This window comes from Myotis nattereri (genome assembly GCF_964212035.1).
Source record: "Myotis nattereri genome assembly, chromosome: X".
NCBI classification, from domain to species: Eukaryota; Metazoa; Chordata; class Mammalia; order Chiroptera; family Vespertilionidae; genus Myotis; species Myotis nattereri.
In genome coordinates, this window is record NC_138078.1 from 26762247 (window position 1) to 26784831 (window position 22585).

Genomic DNA, 22585 nt, shown 5'->3' on the forward strand with positions numbered 1-22585 from the left:
CTAGGTGCCCATCAGAAAATGAGTGAATTAGAAAACTGTAGTCCATCTACACAATAGAATTCTATGCCGCTGTAAGAAAGAAGGAATTCTTACCATTTGGAACAGCATGGATGGAATTAGAGAGCATTATGCTAAGTGAAATAAGTCAGTCGGAGAAAGATAAATATCACATGATGTCAATAATTTTTGGAATATAATGAACAACATGAACTGATGAACAAAGCTAGAAGCAGAGTCATAGAAGCCTCAAACAGACTGTTGAACCTATGAGGGTAAGCTGGGGTTGAGGGTATAAGAGATCAACCAAAGGACTTGTATGCATGCATACAAGCATAACCAATAGACACCAACTGGAAGGGGACTTGAGGGCATGTACTGGTGGGTGGATATGGGCGGGGAGAGGACAAGGTGGAAAAAGGAGGCATATGAAATACTTTAAAAAATAAAGAACTTAAATTAAATTCAATAAAATCACTTTTACAGAAAAGTAAATGAAGAATGACGTAGCAGCCATAAAGAACACAATGGAAGGCTTCAAGAGTAGACTAGAAGAAGGTGAGGGCCAAATCAACAAGTTAGAAGACAAAGTATAAATAGATGCCCAATCTGAGCAGCAACTGGAAAAAAAATAATTTAAAAACAGGAGGAGAGTATACTGGAATTTTGGGACAACTGGAAATAATACAGCATGTGCATAATAGCTGTGGCAGAAGAAAACTGGCTGAGCAAGGAATAGAAACATTTTTTAAAGAAACTTTCCAGAGTTGGGGAAGAAAACAAGTCACACAAAGCCAAGAAGCACAGAGTCCCAAGCAAGATGAACCCAAAAAGACCCAAACCAAGACAGGTCGTAATTAAATTGGCAAATGTAAAAGACAAAGAATCTTAAAGGCTACAAGAGAGAGACAAATTCATGTAAAAGGGATCTCCCATTACACTATCAACTGATTTCTCAACAGAATCATGCCAGGCCAGAAGGGAATAGAATGAGGTATGTAAAGTGATGCAAAGCAAGGGACTAATTCGAATAATGCTCTAACCAGCAAGGCTATCATTCAAAATTAAAGGTGAAATTTGGAGAGTCACAGACAAAAACAAAACAAAACAAAACAGACAAACAAAAACCCAAACAAACAAACAAACAAACAAAAACAACAACTAAGGGGGTTTATTACCACCAAGACAGCAATGGAAGACATGCTAAAGGGGCTATTGTAGAGAAGAAATAGAAAGGGAGAAAGAGAAAGAAAATAAGCTCAAAGAATAAAGAGAGCAACAAATAAAGACCTATCAATAATAACCTTAAATGTGAATGGATTAAATGCCCCAAGTAAAAACATAAGGTAGCAGAATGGATAAGTAATCATGACTCATATATATACTATCTAAAACAGGCCCACTTCAGAACAATGACTCACACAGACTGAACATGAAGAAATGGAAAACGATATTCTTCAGGCAAATTGAAATGAAAAACAAACAAAAACAAAATAACCTGTGGTAGCAATACTTATATCTGAGAAAAATACACTTCAAAGCAAAGGTCATAACAAGAGGTAGGGAAGGCCACTTCATAATACTAAGGGGATTGATACAACAAAAGGATTTACCTCTGGTAAACATATGTTTACCTAATACAGGAGCATCCAAATACATAAACAAAACTTCTGGAAGATATCAAAGAAGAGATCAACAGCAACTCAATCACAGTAGGAGACTTTAATACCCTATTGACATCAATGAATAAATTAATCAGAAAACCTGAATAGATGAATAACTATGATGAATTTGAATAAGTCATAAAAACAATTCCCAGCAAACAAACTCTCTGGATGAGATGGCTTTACAGAGAAGTTTTACCAAACTTGAAAGAATTAACACCTATCCTCCTCAAACTATTCTAAGAAATTCAGAAAAAAGGAAAACCTCTTAGCTCTTTCTTTGAGGCTAGCATTACCCTATTCTAAAAACCAGATAAAGACAGTAGAAAGAAAGAGGATTACAGGATAATATCCCTGATGAACATAGTGGCTAAAATCCTCAACAAAATTCTAGAAACTCGGATCCAGATATACATTAGAAATATCATACACCATAACCAATTGCTGTTTATTCTAGGGATGCAAGGCTAGTACAATATCCACAAATCAATAAATGTGATACATCACATAAACAAGCTGAAAGATAAAAACCACATGATCATATGAATAGATGCAGAGAAAGCATTTGACAAAATCCAATGGGACAAAAATCCCTTTTTTGATAAAAACTCTCAACAAAGTGGGAGTAAAGGGATCATACCTCAACATAATAAAAGCCTTTTATGAAAAGCCTACAGGCAGCATCATACTCAATGGACAAAAGCTTAAACCATTTTAAATAGGGACAAGAACAAGACAGGAATGCCCACTTTCACCACTTCTGTTCCACATAGTACTAGAAGTACTAGCTGTTGCTATCAGACAACAAGAAGAAATGAAAGGCATTCAAATTGGAAAGTAGGAAGTAAAACTGTCACTATTCCCTGATAACATGATACTATACAAAGAAAACCCTAAAGACTCCATCAGAAAACTACTATATTTAACAAATGAATTTGGCAAAGTAGCAGGATATAAAATTAACCAGAAATCTATGGCATTTTTATACACCAGTAATGGACTCTCAGAAAGGGAAAGCAAACAAAGAACCCCTTTACCATTGAAAAAAAAAATAGATACTTATGAATAAATTTAACCAAGGAGTAGAAAACCTGTTCTAGAAAATATAAAAGACATTAAAAATGGAGATAGAGGAAGATACAAACAAGTGGAAGAATATACCCTGTTCATGGATTGGTACAATCAACATCATCACAATGTCCATAGTACCTAGGCAGTCTACAGATTCAAAGCAATACCCATTAAAATACCAAGATCAGACATATACACCAATGAAACAGAACAGAGAACCTGGAAATCAACACAAGTCATCATGTTCAATATATGACAAAGGAGGCAAGAGCACACAATGGAGTCAAGATAGTCTATTTAATAAATGGTGTTGGGAAAATTGGACAGAAACATGCAAAAAATGAACCTAGAACACCAAGCTAAACCATGCACAAAAATAAACTCAAAATGTATGGAGGATTTAAATGTAAGAAGGGAAAACATAAAAATCCTAGAAGAATTCACAGGCAGCAAAATCTCAGACATTTCATGTAACAATATGGAAATTAAGGAGAAAATAAGTGGGACTACATTCAAATGAAAAGCTTCTGCACAGCAAATGAAACCATCACTAAAATAAAAATAGTGCTCACTCCATGGGAAAACGTATTTGCCAACAATACATCTGACAAGGAGTTAACCTCCAAAATCTACAGGGAACTCATACATCTTAACAAAAGGAAGATAAACGGTCCAATTAAAAATGGGACAAGTATCTAAATAGACACTCTCCAAAATGGACATGCAGAAGGCCAAATGGCATATGAAAAAGTGCTCAAAGTCACTGATTATTCAAGAGGTGCAAATAAAAAGGACAGTGAGGTACCACCTCACACCTGTTAGAATGGCATTCATCAACAAATCAACAAATGACAAAGTGTTGTCAAGGATGTGGAAAAAAGGGAACCCTGGTGCACTGCTGGTGGGAATGCAGACTGGGTGCAGCCACTGTGGAAAACAGTTTGGAGTTTCATCAAAAAATTAAAAATGGAACTACCATTTGACCCAGTGATTCCACTTCTAGGACTATATCCCAAGAAATCAGAAACACCAATCAGAAAGAATATATGCACCCCTATGTTCATAGCAGCACAATTTACAATAGCTAAGATTTGGAAACAGCCTAAGCACCCATTAGCAGATAAATGGATTAAAAAACGGTGGTACAACTATTTAATGGAATACTATGCAGCTGAGAAAAGAATGAACTATGGCCATTTGCAACAGCATGGATGGACCTAGAGCACAATATGCTAAGTGAAATAAGCCAGTGGGAAATAGATCAATATCACATGATCTCATTCATATGTGAAATATAACTAAGAACATAAAGTGATGAAAAAATAGACATAGAGACATAGAGACATGGAACACACTGGCAACCCACACAGGTAAAGAAGAAGAGGTTGGTTGGGGGAACAAGTCAACCAATGAACTCATGTGAGTATATGCATAACCCATGGACACAGACAATGGGTTGGTGAAGGTTTTGTGGGTAAGGGACTGGGAGAGGGCACTAGGGGTAAAAAAAGGGACATATATAATATTTTCAGCAATAAAAAGAAAAGAAAAAAGCCAGCTCAAACAGGATTGGCTTAGTGGATTGAGCATTGGCCTACAGATTGAAGGGTCCCAAGTTTGATTCTGGTCAAGGGCACATGCCCAGGTTATGGGCTCAATCCCTAGTAGGGGGTGTGCAGGAGGCACATGATCAGTGATTCTCATCACTGATGTTTTTATCTCACTCCATCTCCCTTCTTCTCTGAAATAAATAAATATATATATTTTTTTAAAGTCAAAGCTGTACTTGGAAATTCAGGTCCCTGTGACCCAGAACTGAACTTTCACAACATTGCCTTAGTGCACAATAGCTGCAGGGCACTTAGAGATTGTCTTTCCTTCCATCAGGACCACATGTAAACTCAGTTCTCATACTGAGGCTGAAGAAGTGAGATGGGAAGTGAGTGGGGAGGTTAAATGGAGGGCAGCAGGCAGTGTGGCACCCCACACTAATGAACAGCTAATGATGCAATGACCAGCTAATAGTTTGGGTTTAAAGTGGGTCTTATTGGTCTCCACAACCACCCTCCCCCAAACACACACACACTCACAGCCAACTCCTGATTGGACAGTCTCATGAGGAATTGGTCAAGAGGCTCAAGTGTTTGTGAGAAACTGGTTGATTTCTAAGAAATCCTTACTGCAAATAGCTGCAGGGTGGGGTGAACAGGAAGAAAAGAGAAGAAAGGGGCTTAATAAAAAGGAAACAGTAAGAGGGGGAAGACTATAAAAGAAGAGCCCAACTGCACAGAGATCTCAGCTACTCCACTGGCCACCTCTGCAGTTCCCCCCACAGCCCAGGATGAAATTGATTCTGCAGTGAAGAGGCTGTTATTGCTAAAAATGAGGTACAACATGGCCACTGGGGAAAACTACAAGGCGGACTGCCTTCCAGGGAACCTTGTACCTGGGTTAGTTGCCCAGGTGCCATGGACGCTGAAGTGGATTTTGTGGACCCCCGAACTGTACAGAGGAACAGTGCAAAAGGCAGTGACTATGACAAGCTCATTGTTCTGTTTGGAAGCAGTGACATTGACCAAGAGCTGATAAACAGAATAGAGAGAGCCAGGGGCCAGAGACCGCACCGCTTCCTGCACAGATGCACATTCTTCTCACACAGAGACATGAACCAAGTCCTCGATGCCTATGAAAACAAGAAGCTGTTTCGCATGTACATGGGCAGGGGCCCCTCTTCCGAAGCCATGCATGTAGGCCACCACATCCCGTTCATTTTCACAAAGTGGCTGCAGGACATGTTGAATGTGCTCTTGCTCATCCAGATGGCAGATGACCAGAAGTACCTGTGGAAGACCTGACCCTGGACCAGGCGTATGGCTACTCCGTGGAAAACGCCAAGGACATCATCACCTGAGGCTTTGACATCAACAACCCCATCTTCTCTGACCTCGACTACGTGGGGGTGAGCCCAGACTTCTACAAGAACACGGTGAAGATGAGAACTACCTGAACTTCAAACAAGTAAAAGGCATTTTTGGCTTTGCAGACAGTGACTGCAAGGGGAAGATCAGCTTTCCTGCCATCCAGGCTGCTCTCTCCTTCAGCAACTCATTCCAACAGATCTTTGGGGGCGAGATGGACGTCCAGGACCTCATCCCTTGTGCCTTCAACCAGGATCCTTACTTCAGGATGACAAGAGATGTCACACCCAGGATCTTCTATCCTAAACCACCCTGCTACACTCAGCCTTCTTCCCCACCTTGCAGGGGACTCAGACCCACAGGAATGCCAGAGACCCCAACTCCCCCATCTTCCTCACAGATACAGCCAAGCAGATCAAGACCAAGGTCAACAAGCATGTGTTTTCTGGAGGGATAGATACCATCAAGGAAGCACAACCAGTTTGGGGAAAATGGCCACCTGGACGTGTCCTTCATGTACAAGACCTTCTTCCTGGAGGATGAGGACAAGCTGGGACAGATCAGGAAGGATTACAGCAGTGGAGCCATGCTCACCTGGGAGCCCAAGAAGGAGCTCATGCAGGTCCTGCAGCCCCTCCTTGGGAAGCACCAGGCCAGGTGCAAGGAGGCCAGGGAGGAGATATTCAAAGAGTTCTTGACATCCCCCCACACACCAGAAGCTGTCCTATGACTTTCAATAACGCCCATTTTATATCTGCACAGAAAGAACCATAATTTACCCAGAGGCTCTGTCACATGGCTTCCCATTCCTGGTGTCTAACTCTGTGTGTCTGTCAGTACTCTTTCTCCCTGTGTCATGCTTTCCAAAGAAACTATGTGAGCTGCCTGTTCCGCCCCTAGGAGAACCGCCATTGGAAAACATCCCACTATTCCACATACATCCTTAAAGCCTGTTGGTTAGAGAGCCTGTGGTCTAGGTGTTTATTTCAGGAAGTTTAATGGGCACAGGCCTATTTCAGCCCATCCTCCCCCCAAAAAACAAACAGAAATGCTGGATATGCTTTTGACTGAGAGATCTCCCAGCTTGAAAGCTGCTTTTCACACAGAGTATTAGCCCCAGGTGGCCGCTTTTATTAAGTTGAGTCTGTGGGAGAAACTTTCCAGCTCACTTCCTGAAATCCAGACCTCATGTGTTCTCCTGGAACCTCTCCCCTTCCCTGAGCCTCCCCATGCTGCTTCCAGGGACTGGTCCTGAACACAGGCGCTGTGCCCCCACCCTGTGGCAGCTGAGGGGAATGGGTGTCCTTTGTAGAAAGCTTTGTACTGACACTTGATTGGCTCAGAGGCCTGCAAGGAGCAGTGCCCTGCTGGTGTCCTGGGCTGTAGAGAGCAAGCAGCAACCCCAGGCACCAAGGGAAACATCCAGTCTTGTGCCCTGGGTAGTCTGGGAAAGCAGAAGAATATCCCAGGAAATCCCTCCATGGAGGTGCAGGGTCCACTCCTGAGCACAATACCCTAAATAAATTTCCTTTGGTCCCACGGGGGGTGGGTGTAGGGGTGGAATATATATATATGACATACAAACCATGTTTCCTGGCCAACCCACCTTTGTGGACAGTCAATTGAATTAATTAGCCATTTCAGTTGGGAAGAAAGTTAGTCTGTCTGTATCATGTTCACGCTGCCCTACCTCACATTTAACACCCACATAATTGGAATCATGGGAAATCTCTGTATGACAAGTCATCACATGGAAAGAAATTACAAGAAACAGGGACTATCAGAATCTGTAGGAGAAACTTTCCAGCTCACCTCCTGAAATCCAGACCTCATGTGTTTTCTTGGAACCTCTGCCCTTCCCTGAGCCTCCCCATGCTGCTTCCAGGGACTGGCTCTGAGCACAGGCACTGTGCCCCTACCCTGTGGCAGCTGTGGGGAATGGGTGTCCTTTGTAGAAAGCTTAATCCTGACACTTGATTGGCTCAGAGGCCTGCAAGGAGCAGTGCCCTGCTGGTGTCCTGGGCTGTAGAGAGCAAGCAGCAACCCCAGGCACCAAGGGAAACATCCAGTCTTGTGCCCTGGGTAGTCTGGGAAAGCAGAAGAATATCCCAGGAAATCCCTCCATGGAGGTGCAGGGTCCACTCCTGAGCACAATACCCTAAATAAATTTCCTTTGGTCCCACGGGGGGTGGGTGTAGGGGTTGGAATATATATATGACATACAAACCATGTTTCCTAGCCAACCCACCTTTGTGGACATCCCATTGAATTAATTAGCCATTTCAGTTGGGAAGAAAGTTAGTCTGTCTGTATCATGTTCAGGCTGCCTTACCTCACATTTAACATCCACATAATTGGAATCATGGGAAATATCTGTATGACAAGTCATCACAAGGAAAGACGTTACAAGAAACAGGGGCTATAAGATATGATGATATACCTGAGAGATTTTTGACCCTAAGAATATTAAAATTAATAGGCAGATTTGAAAAGTGATCCAAAAGGTCTAACTAAATAGTTAATTTTATAAAAATATTTTACTTCATTCTATTCCATAGATGAGTGTGTATCATCTTTCCTTAAGCTAAAGTGTGGCATCATTGATTTAATATATGTCTGAATCTATTTTTCTTCTAGATCAGAAGGACAGTAAATTTTACTGTAAAAATTCAGATAGGAAATATGTTAGGCTTGCAGGCCATATGATCTCAATGGCAATTCCTAAATTCTCATGCTGTAATGCAAAGGTAGCCATAGATAATTCACAAACAATACATAAAGTTACTTTGACTACGGGTTACAAGTTGTGCTTAACAAAATAATTGTCATAATGCATTATAAATTGAATATTATTGGAGCGATACATTTCTTTCATTCTGCACAATTATTTTGAGATTCATCCCATGCAGTAGCTGGCATAATTTTTTAATAAATAAATTTTTACTGATTTTCAGAACGAGAGTGGAAGAGAGAGAAACATCAATGTTGAGAGAGAATCATTAATCAGCTGTATCCTGCTTGCACCTCTACTAAGGATTGAGCTTGCACCCCAGGCATATGCCTTGACCTGCAATCAAACCATGACCTCCTGCTTCTTAGGTCAATGCTCAAACACTGAGCCCCATTGGCTGGGCAACAAGATCCTTTTTAAGTAAATCTTTTATTTATGTTTATTTTTAATGAATAATTGAAATGAAAATATAATACTCCTAATGCAATAAAAACCAAGAGGAGCATATGTAAGTATTGACCTCATAGTTGGTAAAATACATAACACATTGATGAACCCAAGCAGAAGCTCATACAGAAAGTTTTATTAGCGATAAGCCTTAAATTTACAGATATTGTGGAATCAAATTGTCCATACACACTGAGGCACTCATGGTGAATTTTGACTGAGGTTAAAATGAGAGAGACACACTAGCCAAGTGAGTAGTAAATATAAAATTGTCTAATCCTCTTTGTCCCCTAAATCCTCCTCTTTGGGTTTGGAGAGGAGTTTCATTACTCAGTGTATAGGAGTCTTCACAGACTCATAGTTCCATCCCTTCCTCATAAACATCTTCTCAATCACACCTGGCATCCTGTAGCCCTTGCTTACAATGAAATCTTTGAAGGCAATTGGTCCATAAAGTTCATCAATAATGTCTGGTTCAAGATGCCTTCCATCGGTCAAATGTTCCTTGTCAGGGACGGCTTTAGGGTCGGGCAAAGGCTGGTCATTGACCAGCTTTTTGCAGGATTTGGGGTCCAGGTACCATGCTCCATACCTTATCTTCTCCCGTTTGGGTTTATAAGGGTCTTGTTGTTTGCAGAGTTTCCTTTCCCAGTTACCTTCCTGCATGGAGAATTTTCTCTGCTGTATGTCATCTAGCTGTTTGCAGGGCCTTATATTCAAAGGAAGCTGGCTTATTTTCTTTATTTTGACTGTATTATGGGTGAGTGGAACCTCTAACTCAACTTGAAACTGTTTCATGAGGTCCTCTTCATCAATGCCTATGTCTCCAAAATTATCATCGATCCATCTGCAGAATTCACGAATTCTTCTTCTTGATTTTTGGAGCCCAGGATCTTTGGGGATATCCGTTGTGCATGCTGCATTTGTCTCTTCCTCAGGAAACAAACGGAATAAATATGACTGGAGACTCTCCTTGGCTGTTTCCACGTAGGCTTGGTCTTCAGGTTCCAGGTTGTCCTCCTCCGGAAGTCCCAGGTTGAGCTTCCTGAAAGATTGCAGGTGGACTTCCTCAGGAGGCTCAAGGTACCCTGCCTGGGGAGGCTCCAGGTTCAGTGGGTGGGGAGGCACCAGGTTCACTGCCTCGGGAGGTTCTAAGTTCAATTCCTGGGGAGGCTCCAGGTTCACTGCCTGGGGAGGCTCCAGGTTGACCTCCTCAGTATGTTCTTCACACAGGTGTGTGGGGGTCTTCTTTCTTTCCTTGGTGTCCTCACAATACCGCCACAAGTCCTCCATCTCCCTGTCAGGATCTAGCACTTCCAGGACCTTGAGCAGGAGGTCTGGAGGGAGAGATTCCTCCAGATTCTGGCAGTTCGCCAAGGGATGCTTTCTCAGGCTGGCTTCAATGTTCTCTACAAAGGCCTTCCTTGCTCGCTGGGCTGGCGAGAGCTTGGAACACAGGTCCTCTCCCTTGGGCGGCTGCCTGTGAATTTTTTGGGCGGAGGGCGGGGAATTCTATGAGCAATCATGGGCAGAAAGCCCTCCCAAGGGCCAGGAGTGATCACATCTTCAGGAGATGGCCAGCCCGTTCTGAAGTCGTCCAGTCCCTCCTTCACAAATACCCACCGCCGGCTGTCCATGGAGGTGGGGCACTTCCCAAGCTTGTTGTTCTGCCTGGAGAGATAGCGGGAAGGCAACCTGTCCCTGTCCTTGAACCAGGGCTTACATTTCATGCCCAGGGGCACGGGCTCCAGCGGTCCTGGCCCTAGCAGCCACTTCTTGCTTGGCTCCGGCTTCTTGTCCAGCTTCTGCCCTGACTGCCATGGCTTGATCAGCCCCGACTCTATGAGCGCCTTCTTCCTCAGGTCCGACTTTAACAGCCACCCGTTGTGGGGCTCAGGTAAGGGCCACTGCTGGCACGCCATGGCGCCCTTGGACCAGGATGCCCAGGGGCCTCAGGGGTTTGTTGTCCCAGCGGCCCTGTTGCTAGGAGACCATTGCCAGGGGTGGCTGCATTCTTACTCTTTCCTGAGGCGGGTCAGCACGCGCCCCTGCACAGCCTGCATTGTCCCGGGATGGCCCTCAAGGTTGCATTGTTGCTTGTTGTAGAGAATTGTCCTCGTGTATGGGCACACCACAGTTGAGCTCCCCATTCATCTTTTGATGGACTTTTGGATTGATTCCAGTTTGAGGCTGTTTGCAAATCAAGGGGCCACGAATATTTCACATGTTCACACCTTCATACAAGTACTTTCATTTCTCCTGGATAAATTATAAGTAACAATTGATAGGGGGGAGCTTCTGAGAGCCATATTTTTTCTATGTACTCACAGCCCGCAGGTTTTGATATTTGCCCAAATATGGGTGAGGTGAGTGAGGTATTGGGTGTACAACCAAAGATGGCACCCAAAATCCCCCTCAGGAATCAAGATCAATTATCTTTAAGGTAACATTTCAACATCATCACAACAACAGTGCCATAGTAAAGCCTGAGGACCAAGGATAGATCAGTGGTCCTACTACTGATCCTGTCTTTATTTAAAACCCATGTGTTGTTCACCATCCATTTTCTTTTTACAAATAATATTTGCCCTTTTTAGATACTGTTGTGTTTCTTGGAAATAGTTTGATTCTTTGGGGTCCTTTTTAAGATTTGATTTAAATAAACAGAGCAGTTCCCTGTGATAGTACATGGCTAAATACTGTTAGACCATGTGGTATAGTTAATTAACTGTTCCTCACTACTGAAGCAAGACCCTTCCACGTAAATTATTCAATGCCTGTGCATCTAGAGATCTTCTAGTCTGGCAGACAGTAAAGGTCGCTATTGCAGGCCCTGTGTGAGTGTCAGGTATCAAGAATCCTTTCCAGTGGTTTCTTTCCTGGCTTCTAATAATGTATTCACACAAGAGCTGATCAATAATCCCCTGAATCATTCTTGTGGGGTGCAAGATTCTGGAGTTCCCTCTCTTTCTCTCATTTTGCTCTCTGGTTGTCTGCCTTGAGATCTCTACCCACCTTCTTCTCTATAGTGACTTAGCTCCATCTCCTCTACATAGCGTGACCTCTCTGAGCTGTGGCCTAGAAACAGAAGGAATGTGGAGCCATCATAGGAGTCACCTCCTTTATTTCCTATCTGTGAGGCATCTGTCCCTGCTTCCTGATGTCCAGTGTCTGTCATAATTTTATTTTATTTCATTACTTTTTCATGTGTTCCATGTGATCCCTGTTACTCTACTTTGGCCAGAACAGAAAATATAATTTACTCTTTTTTTGTTTCGTCTCCCTCAACTTGTGAGTCTGCCTTTTCAAAGGTCTCCCACGACTTCTGAGCCATCATGGGGAGAAAGCCCGCCCGAGGGCCACGAGTGTTCACATCTTCAGGAGATGAACAGCCCTTTGTGAAGTCGGGCTGTCCATCTTCTGGTACCGTAAATTCTTGCTGTTCTCCATGATTAGAAATTGTAGATCACACCCGCATTATTGAAACAAATGCCTCTTTTAAAATCCATACCAATCTATTTTTCTTTTTTTCCCTAATACTCAGGATAATCATCTACTTCAAATTCCAAAAAATAAATAGTAAACTCCTTAGTATGTAGCATTAGGTGTTTTACAATTTCAATGCGGCATGGCTTTTTCTTGGTCATAGCCAATAATACACTAATACACAAATTATAGATTAGATGTAATTCTTCAACCATGGCAGCAACATGAATCTTGTCCTACAATACATTTTTTATTCATTTACTTATTCAGCATACATTGGTTCAGTTCTCCTTTGTATGGGACAGTGTGTCCAATACTCAAACTATTGCAATTAAAGAAACAAACACTATATTTTCCCTATAATAAAATTCCCATCAATTTTTGCCATCTGATTATTTTCAAGATTTTCTTCAGACTTCACCCTTGAAGTGCATTCTTTCTGAGTAAGTGTTAAGTGAAGCAGGCTGAGATTGCAAATCAATGAAACAGAATTAAATATATTAATACAGCTAAGATGACTTAAGATGGTTGGTATAAGTTAAAATATGAAGCTGAGGAATAGAAAATCAGTGACCATGATTCAGTGGGAACTCAATCTATTCTAGAAATTATTGCTTGTAAATTAGTATTATTATTAATATCATTATTAATATTAATATTATTGTCTGCTGCAGTATGAAGTGCAGGGAGAATACCTCCATTTAAGGATAAGAACGAAGTGACATTTCCATAGGATTAATGACAACTAGCAAAAGGGTATTCCTAGTATATTCAAACGCCTTTAAAAGTTCACTTTTGTCCCCATTTGTCATATGAGATATACTTTTTCCAGAGGAAAGATAGATGTGCAACAGAAATTACATGTACCCGTTATTGAAATTATCAAGTGAATCCTGGCTGTTTTGGATCATTTGATAGCAGTGATGGAGAACCTATGACACGCGTGTCAGAAGTGACACACGAACTCATTTCTTTGGCTGATTTTTCTTTGTCAAATGGCATTTAAATATATAAAATAAATACCAAAATATAAATCTTTTTTTTACTGTGTTTGCAACTGTCAAAAACTTTCTATATGTGACACGGCACCAGAGTTAAGATAGGTTTTTCAAAATGCTGACACGCCGAGCTCAAAGGTTTCGCCAAGAGCCTCAGCCTGGGGACTGAAGTGTCCCAGGTAACATTTTGGTGAAGGTCACATGCCCAGGTGGTGCGGGCAAGAAGGCTCAATCCCCAGTAGGGGCCTACTAGAGGCAGATGATCCATGATTCTCTCTAATCACTGATGTTTCTATCCCTTTTCCCTCTCCCTATCTCTCTAAAATGAATATATATATATATATATATATATATATATATATATATATATATATAAAATTAGCCCATGAAATATAATGAATGAGCATCAGGTGTTCCAAATAATGATTCTAGAGCTCTCTTCACTCTTAAATACAAGAGATTACATTACTGTATGGACATCAGCATCTTCAAAGTATTCATCCTACTCTGGCTATGGCAGTTAACATTAGGAAATATGGCTATTGAAAAAGAGCCTGCTGTAGTTGTTTGCGATCTCCCAAAGCAAATATTTTTGAAGAGTGATTACTGATGTAGAGTACTTATCTTTGTCAATTTTACCATTTTTTTTGCTTCTTAAATAGACAGCATGTGAAGATTGTGTCTTACAGGGAGTTGTTACCATAACTTTGATCACTTATAATAAGCATATTTAAGATAATTCTGATACCTTGTAATGTAGCAACATTTTTCAACATCAGATTATTCCTCTAAATTCACCTTTTAGTTTTCATATTTAAAAAAAATCAAAATGACATTGTTTCTGGATATATTTTGTTTATGGATTTATTTAATACATTAGATTCCACATATGAGTGAGATCATGTGATACTTAACCTTTCTCTGACTGGCGTATTTCATTTAGCATAATACTCTCCAGGTCATTCCATGCTGTTACAAATATTTCTGTCTTGCAAGTACTTGATCTGTCCTCAAATTCTTTCCTTCTATAGTAGACATTTTATTTTAATTTTTTTTTCTTTTTTTTTATTGCTTACAGTATTACAAAGGGTATTACATATGTGTCCATTTTATCCCCCCGCTGTAGACAGTCCCCTAGCCTCCCCAATGCCCCAATGTCTTATGTCCACTGGTTATGCTTATAAGCATGCATACAAGTCCTTTAGTTGTTCTCTTACCCCCCTACCTCCTGCCCCCCAACCCTCCCCGGCCTTCCCACTGCAATTTGACAATCTGTTTGAGGCAGCTCTGCCTCTGTATTTATTATGGTTCAAAAGTTTATAATGGTCTCTATTATCCATGAATGAGTGAGATCATGTGGTATTTTTCCTTCATTGACTGGCTTATTTCACTTAACATAATGTTCTCCAGTTCCATCCATGAAGTTGCAAATGGTAAGAGTTCCTTCCTTTTTAGAGCAGCATAGTATTCCATTGTGTAGATGTACCACGGTTTTCTAATCCACTCATCTACTGATGGGAACTTAAGCTGTTTCCAGATCTTAGCTATGGTGAATTGTGCTGCTATGAACATAGGGGTGCATATATCCTTTCTGACTGGTGTCTCTGGTTTCTTAGGATATATTCCTAGAAGTGGGATCACAGGGTCAAATGGGAGTTCCATTTTCAGTTTTTTGAGGAAACAAGATACTGTCTTCCATAGTGGCTGTACCAGTCTGCATTCCCACCAGCACTGCACAAGTGTTCCTTATTCTCCACATCCTCTCCAGCACTTGTAGTTTGTTGATTTGTTGATGATAGCCAGTCTGACAGGTGTGAAGTGGTACCTCATTGTTGTTTTGATGTGCATCTCTCGGATGATTAGTGACTTTGAGCATGTTTGCATATGTCTCTTGGCTTTCTGACTGTCCTCTTTTGAAAGGTGTCTATTTAGGTCCTTTGCCCATTTTTTGATTGGATTGTTTATCTTCCTTTTGTTAAGTTGTATGAGTTCCCTATAAATTTTGGAGATTAGGTCCTTATCAGATGACATTGGCAAATATGTTTTCCCACACAGTGGGTTTTCTCGTTGTTTTGTTGATGGTTTCTTTTGCTGTGCAGAAGCTTTTTATTTTGATGTAGTCCCATTTGTTCATTTTCTCTTTAGTTTCAAGTGCCTAGGAGCTGTATCAGTGAAGAAATTGCTTCGGCATAGGTCTGAGATTTTGTTGCCTTTGGATTCTTCTAGAATTTTTATGGTTTCCTGTTGTACATTTAAGTCCTTTATCCATTTTGAGTTTATTTTTGTGTATGGTGTAAGTTGGTGGTCTAGTTTCATTTTCTTGCATATATCTGTCCAATTTTCCCAACACCATTTATTGAAGAGACTATCGTGGCTCCATTGTATGATCTTGCCTCCTTTGTCAAATATTAATTGAGCATATTGGTTCGAGCCGATTTCTGGGCTCTCTATTCTATTCCATTGATCTATATGCCTATTCTTGTGCCAGTACCAGGCAGTTTTGAGAACAGTGGCTTTGTAATACAACTTGATATCTGGTATTGAGATCCCACCTACTTTGGTCTTTTTCAGGATTGCTGCCGCTATTCGGGGTCTTTTTTTATTCCAGATGAATTTTTGGAGAGTTCGTTCTAGATCTCTGAAGTATGCCATTGGTTTTTTAATGGGAAGTGCGTTGAATTTATAGATTGCTTTGGGTAGTATGGACATTTTAATGATGTTGATTCTACCAATCCATGAACACGGTATGTTCTTCCATCTGTTTATGTCTTCCTCTATATCTTTTTTCAGCGTCCTGTAGTTTTTTGAGTAGAGGTCTTTTACCTCTTTAGTTAAGTTTATTCCTAGGTAGCTTAATTTTTTTGGTGCGATGGTAAACGGGATTGTTTTTATAATCTCTCTTTCTGAAAGTTCACTATTGGTGTATAGAAATGCCTCAGATTTCTTGGGGTTAATTTTGTATCCTGCTACATTGCCAAATTCATGTATTAAGTCTAGTAGCTTTTTTAAGGAGTCTCTAGGGTTTTGAATGTATAATATCATGTCGTCTGCAAATAAGGACAGTTTTACTTCCTCTTTTCCAATTTGGATGCCTCTTATTTCTTCTTCTTGCCGAATTGCAATGGCTAACACTTCCAGTACTATGTTGAACAGGAGTGGTGAGAGGGGACATCCCTGTCTTGTTCCTGTTCTTAGGGGAAATGGTGTGAGTTTTTGTCCATTGAGTATGATGTTGGCTGTGGGCCTGTCATATATGGCTTTTATTATGTTGAGGTATGATCCTTCTACTCCCACCTTGCTGAGAGCTTTTATCAAAAATGGGTGTTGAATTTTGTCAAATGCTTTTTCTGCATCAATTGATATGACCATGTGGTTTTTTTCTTTCAATTTGTTTATGTGATGTATCACGTTTATTGATTTGCGGATATTGTACCATCCTTGCATCCCTGGGATAAATCCTACTTGGTCATGGTGTATGATCTTTCTGATGTACTGCTGGATCCGATTTGCTAAGATTTTGTTGAGGATTTTGGCATCTATGTTCATGAGGGATATTGGCCTGTAATTCTCTTTCAATGTGTTGTCTTTACCTGGTTTTGGTATTAGGGTGATGCTGGCTTCATAGAATGATCTTGGAAGTGTTCCTTCCTCTTGAATTTTTTGTAGTAGTCTGAGGAGGATAGGTTTTATTTCTTCCTTGAATGTTTGGTAAAACTCCCCTGTGAACCTGTCTGGTCCTGGGCTTTTGTTTGCTGGAAGCTTTTTGATGACTGCTTCAATTTCTTCCATAGTTATTGGCCTGTTGAGATTTTTAGATTCTTCCTGATTGAGTTTTGGAATGTTGTATTTTTCTAGGAATTTGTGCATTTCCTCCAGGTTTTCTAGTTTGTTGGAGTAGAGCTGTACATAGTATTTTTTAGCAATCATTTTTATTTATGTGGGGTCTGTTGTTATTTCGCCTCTATCGTTTCTGATTTTGTTTGTTTGGGTCCTCTCTCTTTGCTTCTTGGTGAGTCTGGCTAGAGGTTTGTCAATCTTGTTTATCCTTTCAAAGAACCAGCTCTTGGTTTCATTGATTTTCTGCATTGTTTTTTTGGTCTCTATGTCATTTATTTCTGCTCTAATCTTTATTATCTCCTTCCTTCTGCTCACTATGGGGTTTTCTTGTTGCTCTCTTTCTAATTCTTTGAGTTGTAGAGTTAGATGATTTACTACCATTTTTTCTTGTTTGTTGAGATAGGCCTGTAGAGCTATAAACTTCCCTCTCAGGACTGCTTTCATTGTGTCCCATAGGTTTTGGATTGTTGTGTTTTCATCGTCATTAGTTTTTAGGATGCTTTTTATAATTTCAATCTTCTTGAATTTGGGGATACTTTGCTTGTGACCCAATATATGGTCTATATTTGAATATGTCTTATGAGCATTTGAGTAGAATGTATATTCCCAGGCTTTGGGGTGAAGTGTTCTGAAGATGTCTATCAAGACCATCTGATCTAGTGAGTCATTTAGGATTGCTGTATCTTTGCTGATTGTTTGTCTAGAGGGCTTATCCAGTGTTGTCAGTGGTGTATTAAAGTCCCCTACTATGATTGTATTGTTGTCGATCTCTCCTTTGATATCTTCCAGGAGTTTTTTTATGAATTTGGGTGCTCCTGCATTGGGTGCATATATGTTTACCAGAGTTATATCTTCTTGTTGTATTGATCCCTTTAGTATTATGAAGTGGCCTTCCTTATCTCTTGTTATGGCCTTCACTTTGAGGTCTATTTTGTCCGATATAAGTATTGCTACCTCAGCTTTCTTTTCCTTTCCATTTGCCTGAAAGATATTTTTCCATCCTTTCAATTTCAGTCCGTGTGAGTCCCTTCTAATGAGGTGGGTTTCTTGTAGACAGCAGATGTATGGGTCATGTTTTTTTATCCATTCAGCCACTCGATGTCTTTTGTTTGGAGCATTTAGTCCGTTTACGTTTAAAGTTATTATTGAAAGGTACTTGTTTGTAGCCATTTCTGTTTTTGTGTGGCTGTTTTCTTTCTGAGCTTTTTATTTCTTATTTTTATACCAGTCCCTTTAGCATTCCTTGCATTGCTGGCTTGGTGGTGATAAACTCCCTTAGCCTTTTTTTGTCTGTGAAGCTTCTTATTTCCCCTTCAAGTTTGAATGATAGCCTTGCTGGATAGAGTATTCTTGGATTCAGTCCTTTGCTTTGCATCACTTTGTAAATTTCTGTCCATTCTTTTCTGGCCTGATGTGTTTCTGTTGAGAAATCATTTGACAATCTAATGGGAGATCCCTTGTATGTAACTTTCCGTCTTTCTCTTGCAGCCTGTAAGATTCTCTCTTTGTCCTGAACATTTGCCATGGTAATTATGATGTGTCTTGGTGTGGGTCTTTTTGGGTTCACCTTGTTTGGGACTCTCTGGGCTTGTGTGACTTTTTTCTTCCCCACCTCAGGGAAGTTTTCTGATATTATTTCTTCTAATAGGTTTTCTAATCCTTGTTCATCCTTCTGTTGTTCTGGTACCTCTATTATTCGTATGTTGTTTCGTTTCATGTTGTCCCAAAGCACCCTTAGGCTCTCCTCCTGTCTTTTATTTTTTTCTCCAATTGCAGTACATTTTGGTTGTGTTTTGCTTCCCTGTCTTCTAATTCACTAATTTGGTCCTCTGCTTCTCCTAGTCTAATGTTGATACTTTCAATGGAGTTTTCCATTGCAGCTATATCACTCTTCATTCCTTCTTGGGTCTTACTTAAGTTGTTGATTTTTTCATCTGTTTCTTCTAGCTTCTTCCATATGTTATTGATTTTTTCATCTGTTTCTTGCTTCTTGCAGAGGTTGTCGATTTTTTCCTCAATCCTGTTTATGCACTCTAGGACCCTTATTCTGAATTCTTTCTTTGTCATGTTGCATGCCTCTATATTACTTAGCTGCTTTTCTGGAGAGTCCTCCTTCTCTCTCCTTTGGGGGTTTCTTTGTCTACCCATGTTTGATCTCACTGACATATCTAGACATTGAGTCGTTCAGTCGTTGCTCCCTTGGTGGCAGTGAATCCTTGGTCTGTGGTTGGTCTTCGGGCGGTTGCGGTAGCAGCTGCTCTTCAGTTGGCAGGAGCTCCTCTGGTGGGTGCTATTCACAGCTGTGGTGGCTCTTCTGGCTGGTAGGGCGAGGTTTCATGTACAGCTGCTGTTCCTCAGCAGAGGGTGTGGTGCTCAGGAGATTGCTGTTGCTTGTATCTGCTGCGTTGATTTAAAGGCACAAAATACAACACAACAAGGCACCACGTACCAGGCACTATACACAAATATATTCACGATATTAATAACCCCAAATAAAGGTGACCACCTGAATTAAGAGAATTAGGGGATAAGGAAGAAGGAAGAGAAAAAGATAAAAGAGAAAAAAGAAAAGAAAAGTAGGGACTAAAAAAAGGAGTGCAAAAATGAAATTGGGAAAAAGGAGGAGGGAAAATAAAACCGAGAAAAGAGAAGAAAAGAAAAAAAAAATAGCAAAAGGAGAGAATGAAGTGGAAGAGGGGAAGAGACTTTTTTATATGAGGAGAATACTCCTATAGAACAGCCATTAATCCCAACAAATTCCAGCAACAGCTCCCTGGAGATGAATGCAAACTAGAAACAACCAATAATATAACGATGAAAATAGAATGGAGAACACTAATCCCAAAATAAAATAAAGAGAAAATAAAATGGCACTTTAAAAAAAATGGTAAAATGGTAGCAGTAATAATACTGGTTAAAAATAAGAAGGTAGTAATTAAAAGGGTAAAATCAGGTGATAGAAAAAAGAAGAAAAAAGAAGAAAAAAGAAGAAAAAAAAGAAAAAAAAAGAAGAAAAGAAAAAAAAAGAAAAAAAATTGGTTTCTTAGTTAAAAGGTGAAAAAAGAAAAAAAAAATTGCAGTAGTGAAGGTCTTTCGGTTCTTCTATTCTTCAGTGTGGCTCGCCTTAGACCTACCAGGTATTCAGGAGAGTGTTGAGTTTCCCTGCGATACAGTGTTCCTCTGTGTTGTAAACCACAGTCCTTATTTTAAAGCAAGCTGCATTTGTTTCCCAGACTGCCTTATTTTGTGTTTAGCAAAGAGTCAGTTTGTGGGTCAGCCTCTGGTTGGCAGTGTTCTGGGGTTTGCCTCTGAGGCTCTAGGGCCTCTCTGTCCAGTGGAAGTTCACTGCCCAGAGCTGGCTGCGTAATAGTTAGTTACCAGGGCTGTGTTGTTGCTGGGATTGAAAATCCCTCTATAGGCCAGACCCTGTTAACTCCCAGGGTCTGATCAGGTTATTTTAATCCTTGATCTCCTACAGGGTGGAATCTGGGTGTGGCTGTGCTCCTTGCCTGGGGGCTGGGGGGAGGAGTCTCACTCTCAGGAGAGAGTGTCTGCCCCAGACCTGGGCTCGGTGGTGTCTCAGCACTCAATTCGCTGCCACCTCTCCCGCCCCCCCCCCCCCTCTCCTCAGTCTCTCCCCAGATTCCACTCCTCCGCACACTCTCCCTCTCTTCAGCACAGGTGAGTGTCTGTATCTGAAATGTCCCATGAACAGGCTTCAGTGAAAACAAACAAACAAAGCCGGCCGCGGAAACAGGAAAGGCTTGGTTTCTGTAAGCTTCTTCTCTTACCGGGACTGCATGGTCTGGTCAGCTCTTCAGGCTGCCCCCTTTAGGCTCAGTCCTCTGTGATCACAGAACCCAGCTCTCAATTACTCCGGTGGCACCAGGAATCCCGGGGTTCTCCTTTCCCCTGTCAGGGGCTGTGCCTGTCCCAAGGGACAGGGCTGTCTGCCACGCGGTCTCCCTACGACTCTCTGGGCTCAGAGGTCTGGCAAACTTTCCTGCCCAAATACCTGGTTTTTTTTTCCTTTCCAGGGGAGTTCTGTTCTTCCCGGCTGCAAACCATCTCACCAGCTGAGCAATTTCGCCAATTCGGGGTGGATGTTACTAGTTTCAGCTGCTCACTCCATTTGCTCCAGGACACGACCTGGGATGCCTCTGCCTATACCGCCGCCATCTTCCCTCTTCCAATTTTAATTTTATAAATCTACTTTCTTTCCTTTAAATTCTTAGAACAGGAATTTGAATTTTTGGTAAAATTATCTTTTATTTCAATATTTTATTTGAGTTTTCCCCCACAATGACATAGTTTTGTGTGTTTATTGTGATCTTCTATTTTACCCTCCTCATACATCTGGAAAACCTTTTCCATTTCTATGTATGAATAAAGGACTTACTTTATTCACCTCAGTAAGTAGCATGGATCAGATCTAGAATTGTGATGTCCATTTCACTACTAGGGTTTTGCTCAAAATGGGAGAGTGGAGTGTGTCAGTTATTCAGTTTCTTTCTCCTTTGGGGATACATGGCATGGAGCTTACAGGTAGGATAGAAACACTTTCTGATGCCAAAGCAAGCACAATATTTCTCACATTGGAACACCAGTGTTTTTTCCTTCTAGGAAAATGTGTACTATTGTTTCCCTTCTCTGCAGTTCTGTAATTGTCATAAATTAATTCTCTGTCTCTGAGTGTAGTTTGGGGAGATTAAAAGACTCAGAATCCAAAGTTCTTTACTGTCCTATGTAAGTAGGGGTGGGGGAGGGTTAGAGCTGAGCAAGTTAAAACAGATCTGCTCTTCACAGAGCAGCTATTTACTCTCACAATTGCTCAAGGACCATCCACAGTGTTGCAATTTCATTTATTCTGTTCTTAGAGTAAGTGGCCTCCATCCTGCTGCCCAGATGTTACCAAATATTAATATTTGCATATTTTAGTACAGCAAAAACTGTAGGTTAAATATAAGAATCCTTTCTTTTAATCCCTGCCCAATACCATTCTATTCACCCTTATTTCAGAGGTAAGCACCCCTGTGATCCTAAGGATATGTTTTATACATTTAGCACGTGCCCCGACCCACGGGGCATGCAACGTGGGTACTGTGACGATTCCTGTAAGGGAATGAGAGGATAGGAGACGCGAAGAAATGGAGGCAAGACAGGATTCTGATCAAGCCTCAAACTTTATTCTTACAGGGGCAGAATATATACTGTTTTAGGGACGGGGGATGGGTGGAGAAGCCTATTAGCTTATCAGCAGGGTTGTAGCAGGCTCCTGTTGTGGCGGTAGTTGCTTCAGGGTATAGGATGGTTATCTTTAGCTGCTGGCCAAATCTCAGGACACACGTGGTTTCTGGTAACTAGGAGTTTCTCCAGAAACTTATTGTTCTTAAGATGGCTTTGTCTAGGCCAGTATCTCTAATGGCTCCCAATATT

The 22585-nt window shown here is 41.0% G+C and overlaps 1 protein-coding gene and 1 pseudogene across 2 annotated transcripts in view; one reads left to right on the top strand and one right to left on the bottom strand.

Moving 5' to 3' along the window:
- Positions 1 to 524: 524 nt before the first annotated feature.
- Positions 525 to 22585, top strand: part of LOC308511594 (tryptophan--tRNA ligase, cytoplasmic-like) — a 111098-nt pseudogene continuing 89037 nt past the window's right edge. The window contains exons 1-2 of the transcript in view: positions 525 to 555; positions 5068 to 5598. The product of the transcript in view is annotated as a tryptophan--tRNA ligase, cytoplasmic-like (transcript). The remainder of the gene's footprint in view (positions 556 to 5067; positions 5599 to 22585) is intronic.
- LOC308510944 (protein FAM47E-like) lies at positions 9159 to 10750 on the bottom strand (the record flags this gene model as incomplete). The annotated part of the gene is given in 2 exon segments (XM_081080997.1): positions 9159 to 10315; positions 10318 to 10750. Coding segments are annotated over 2 exon segments (1590 nt in total).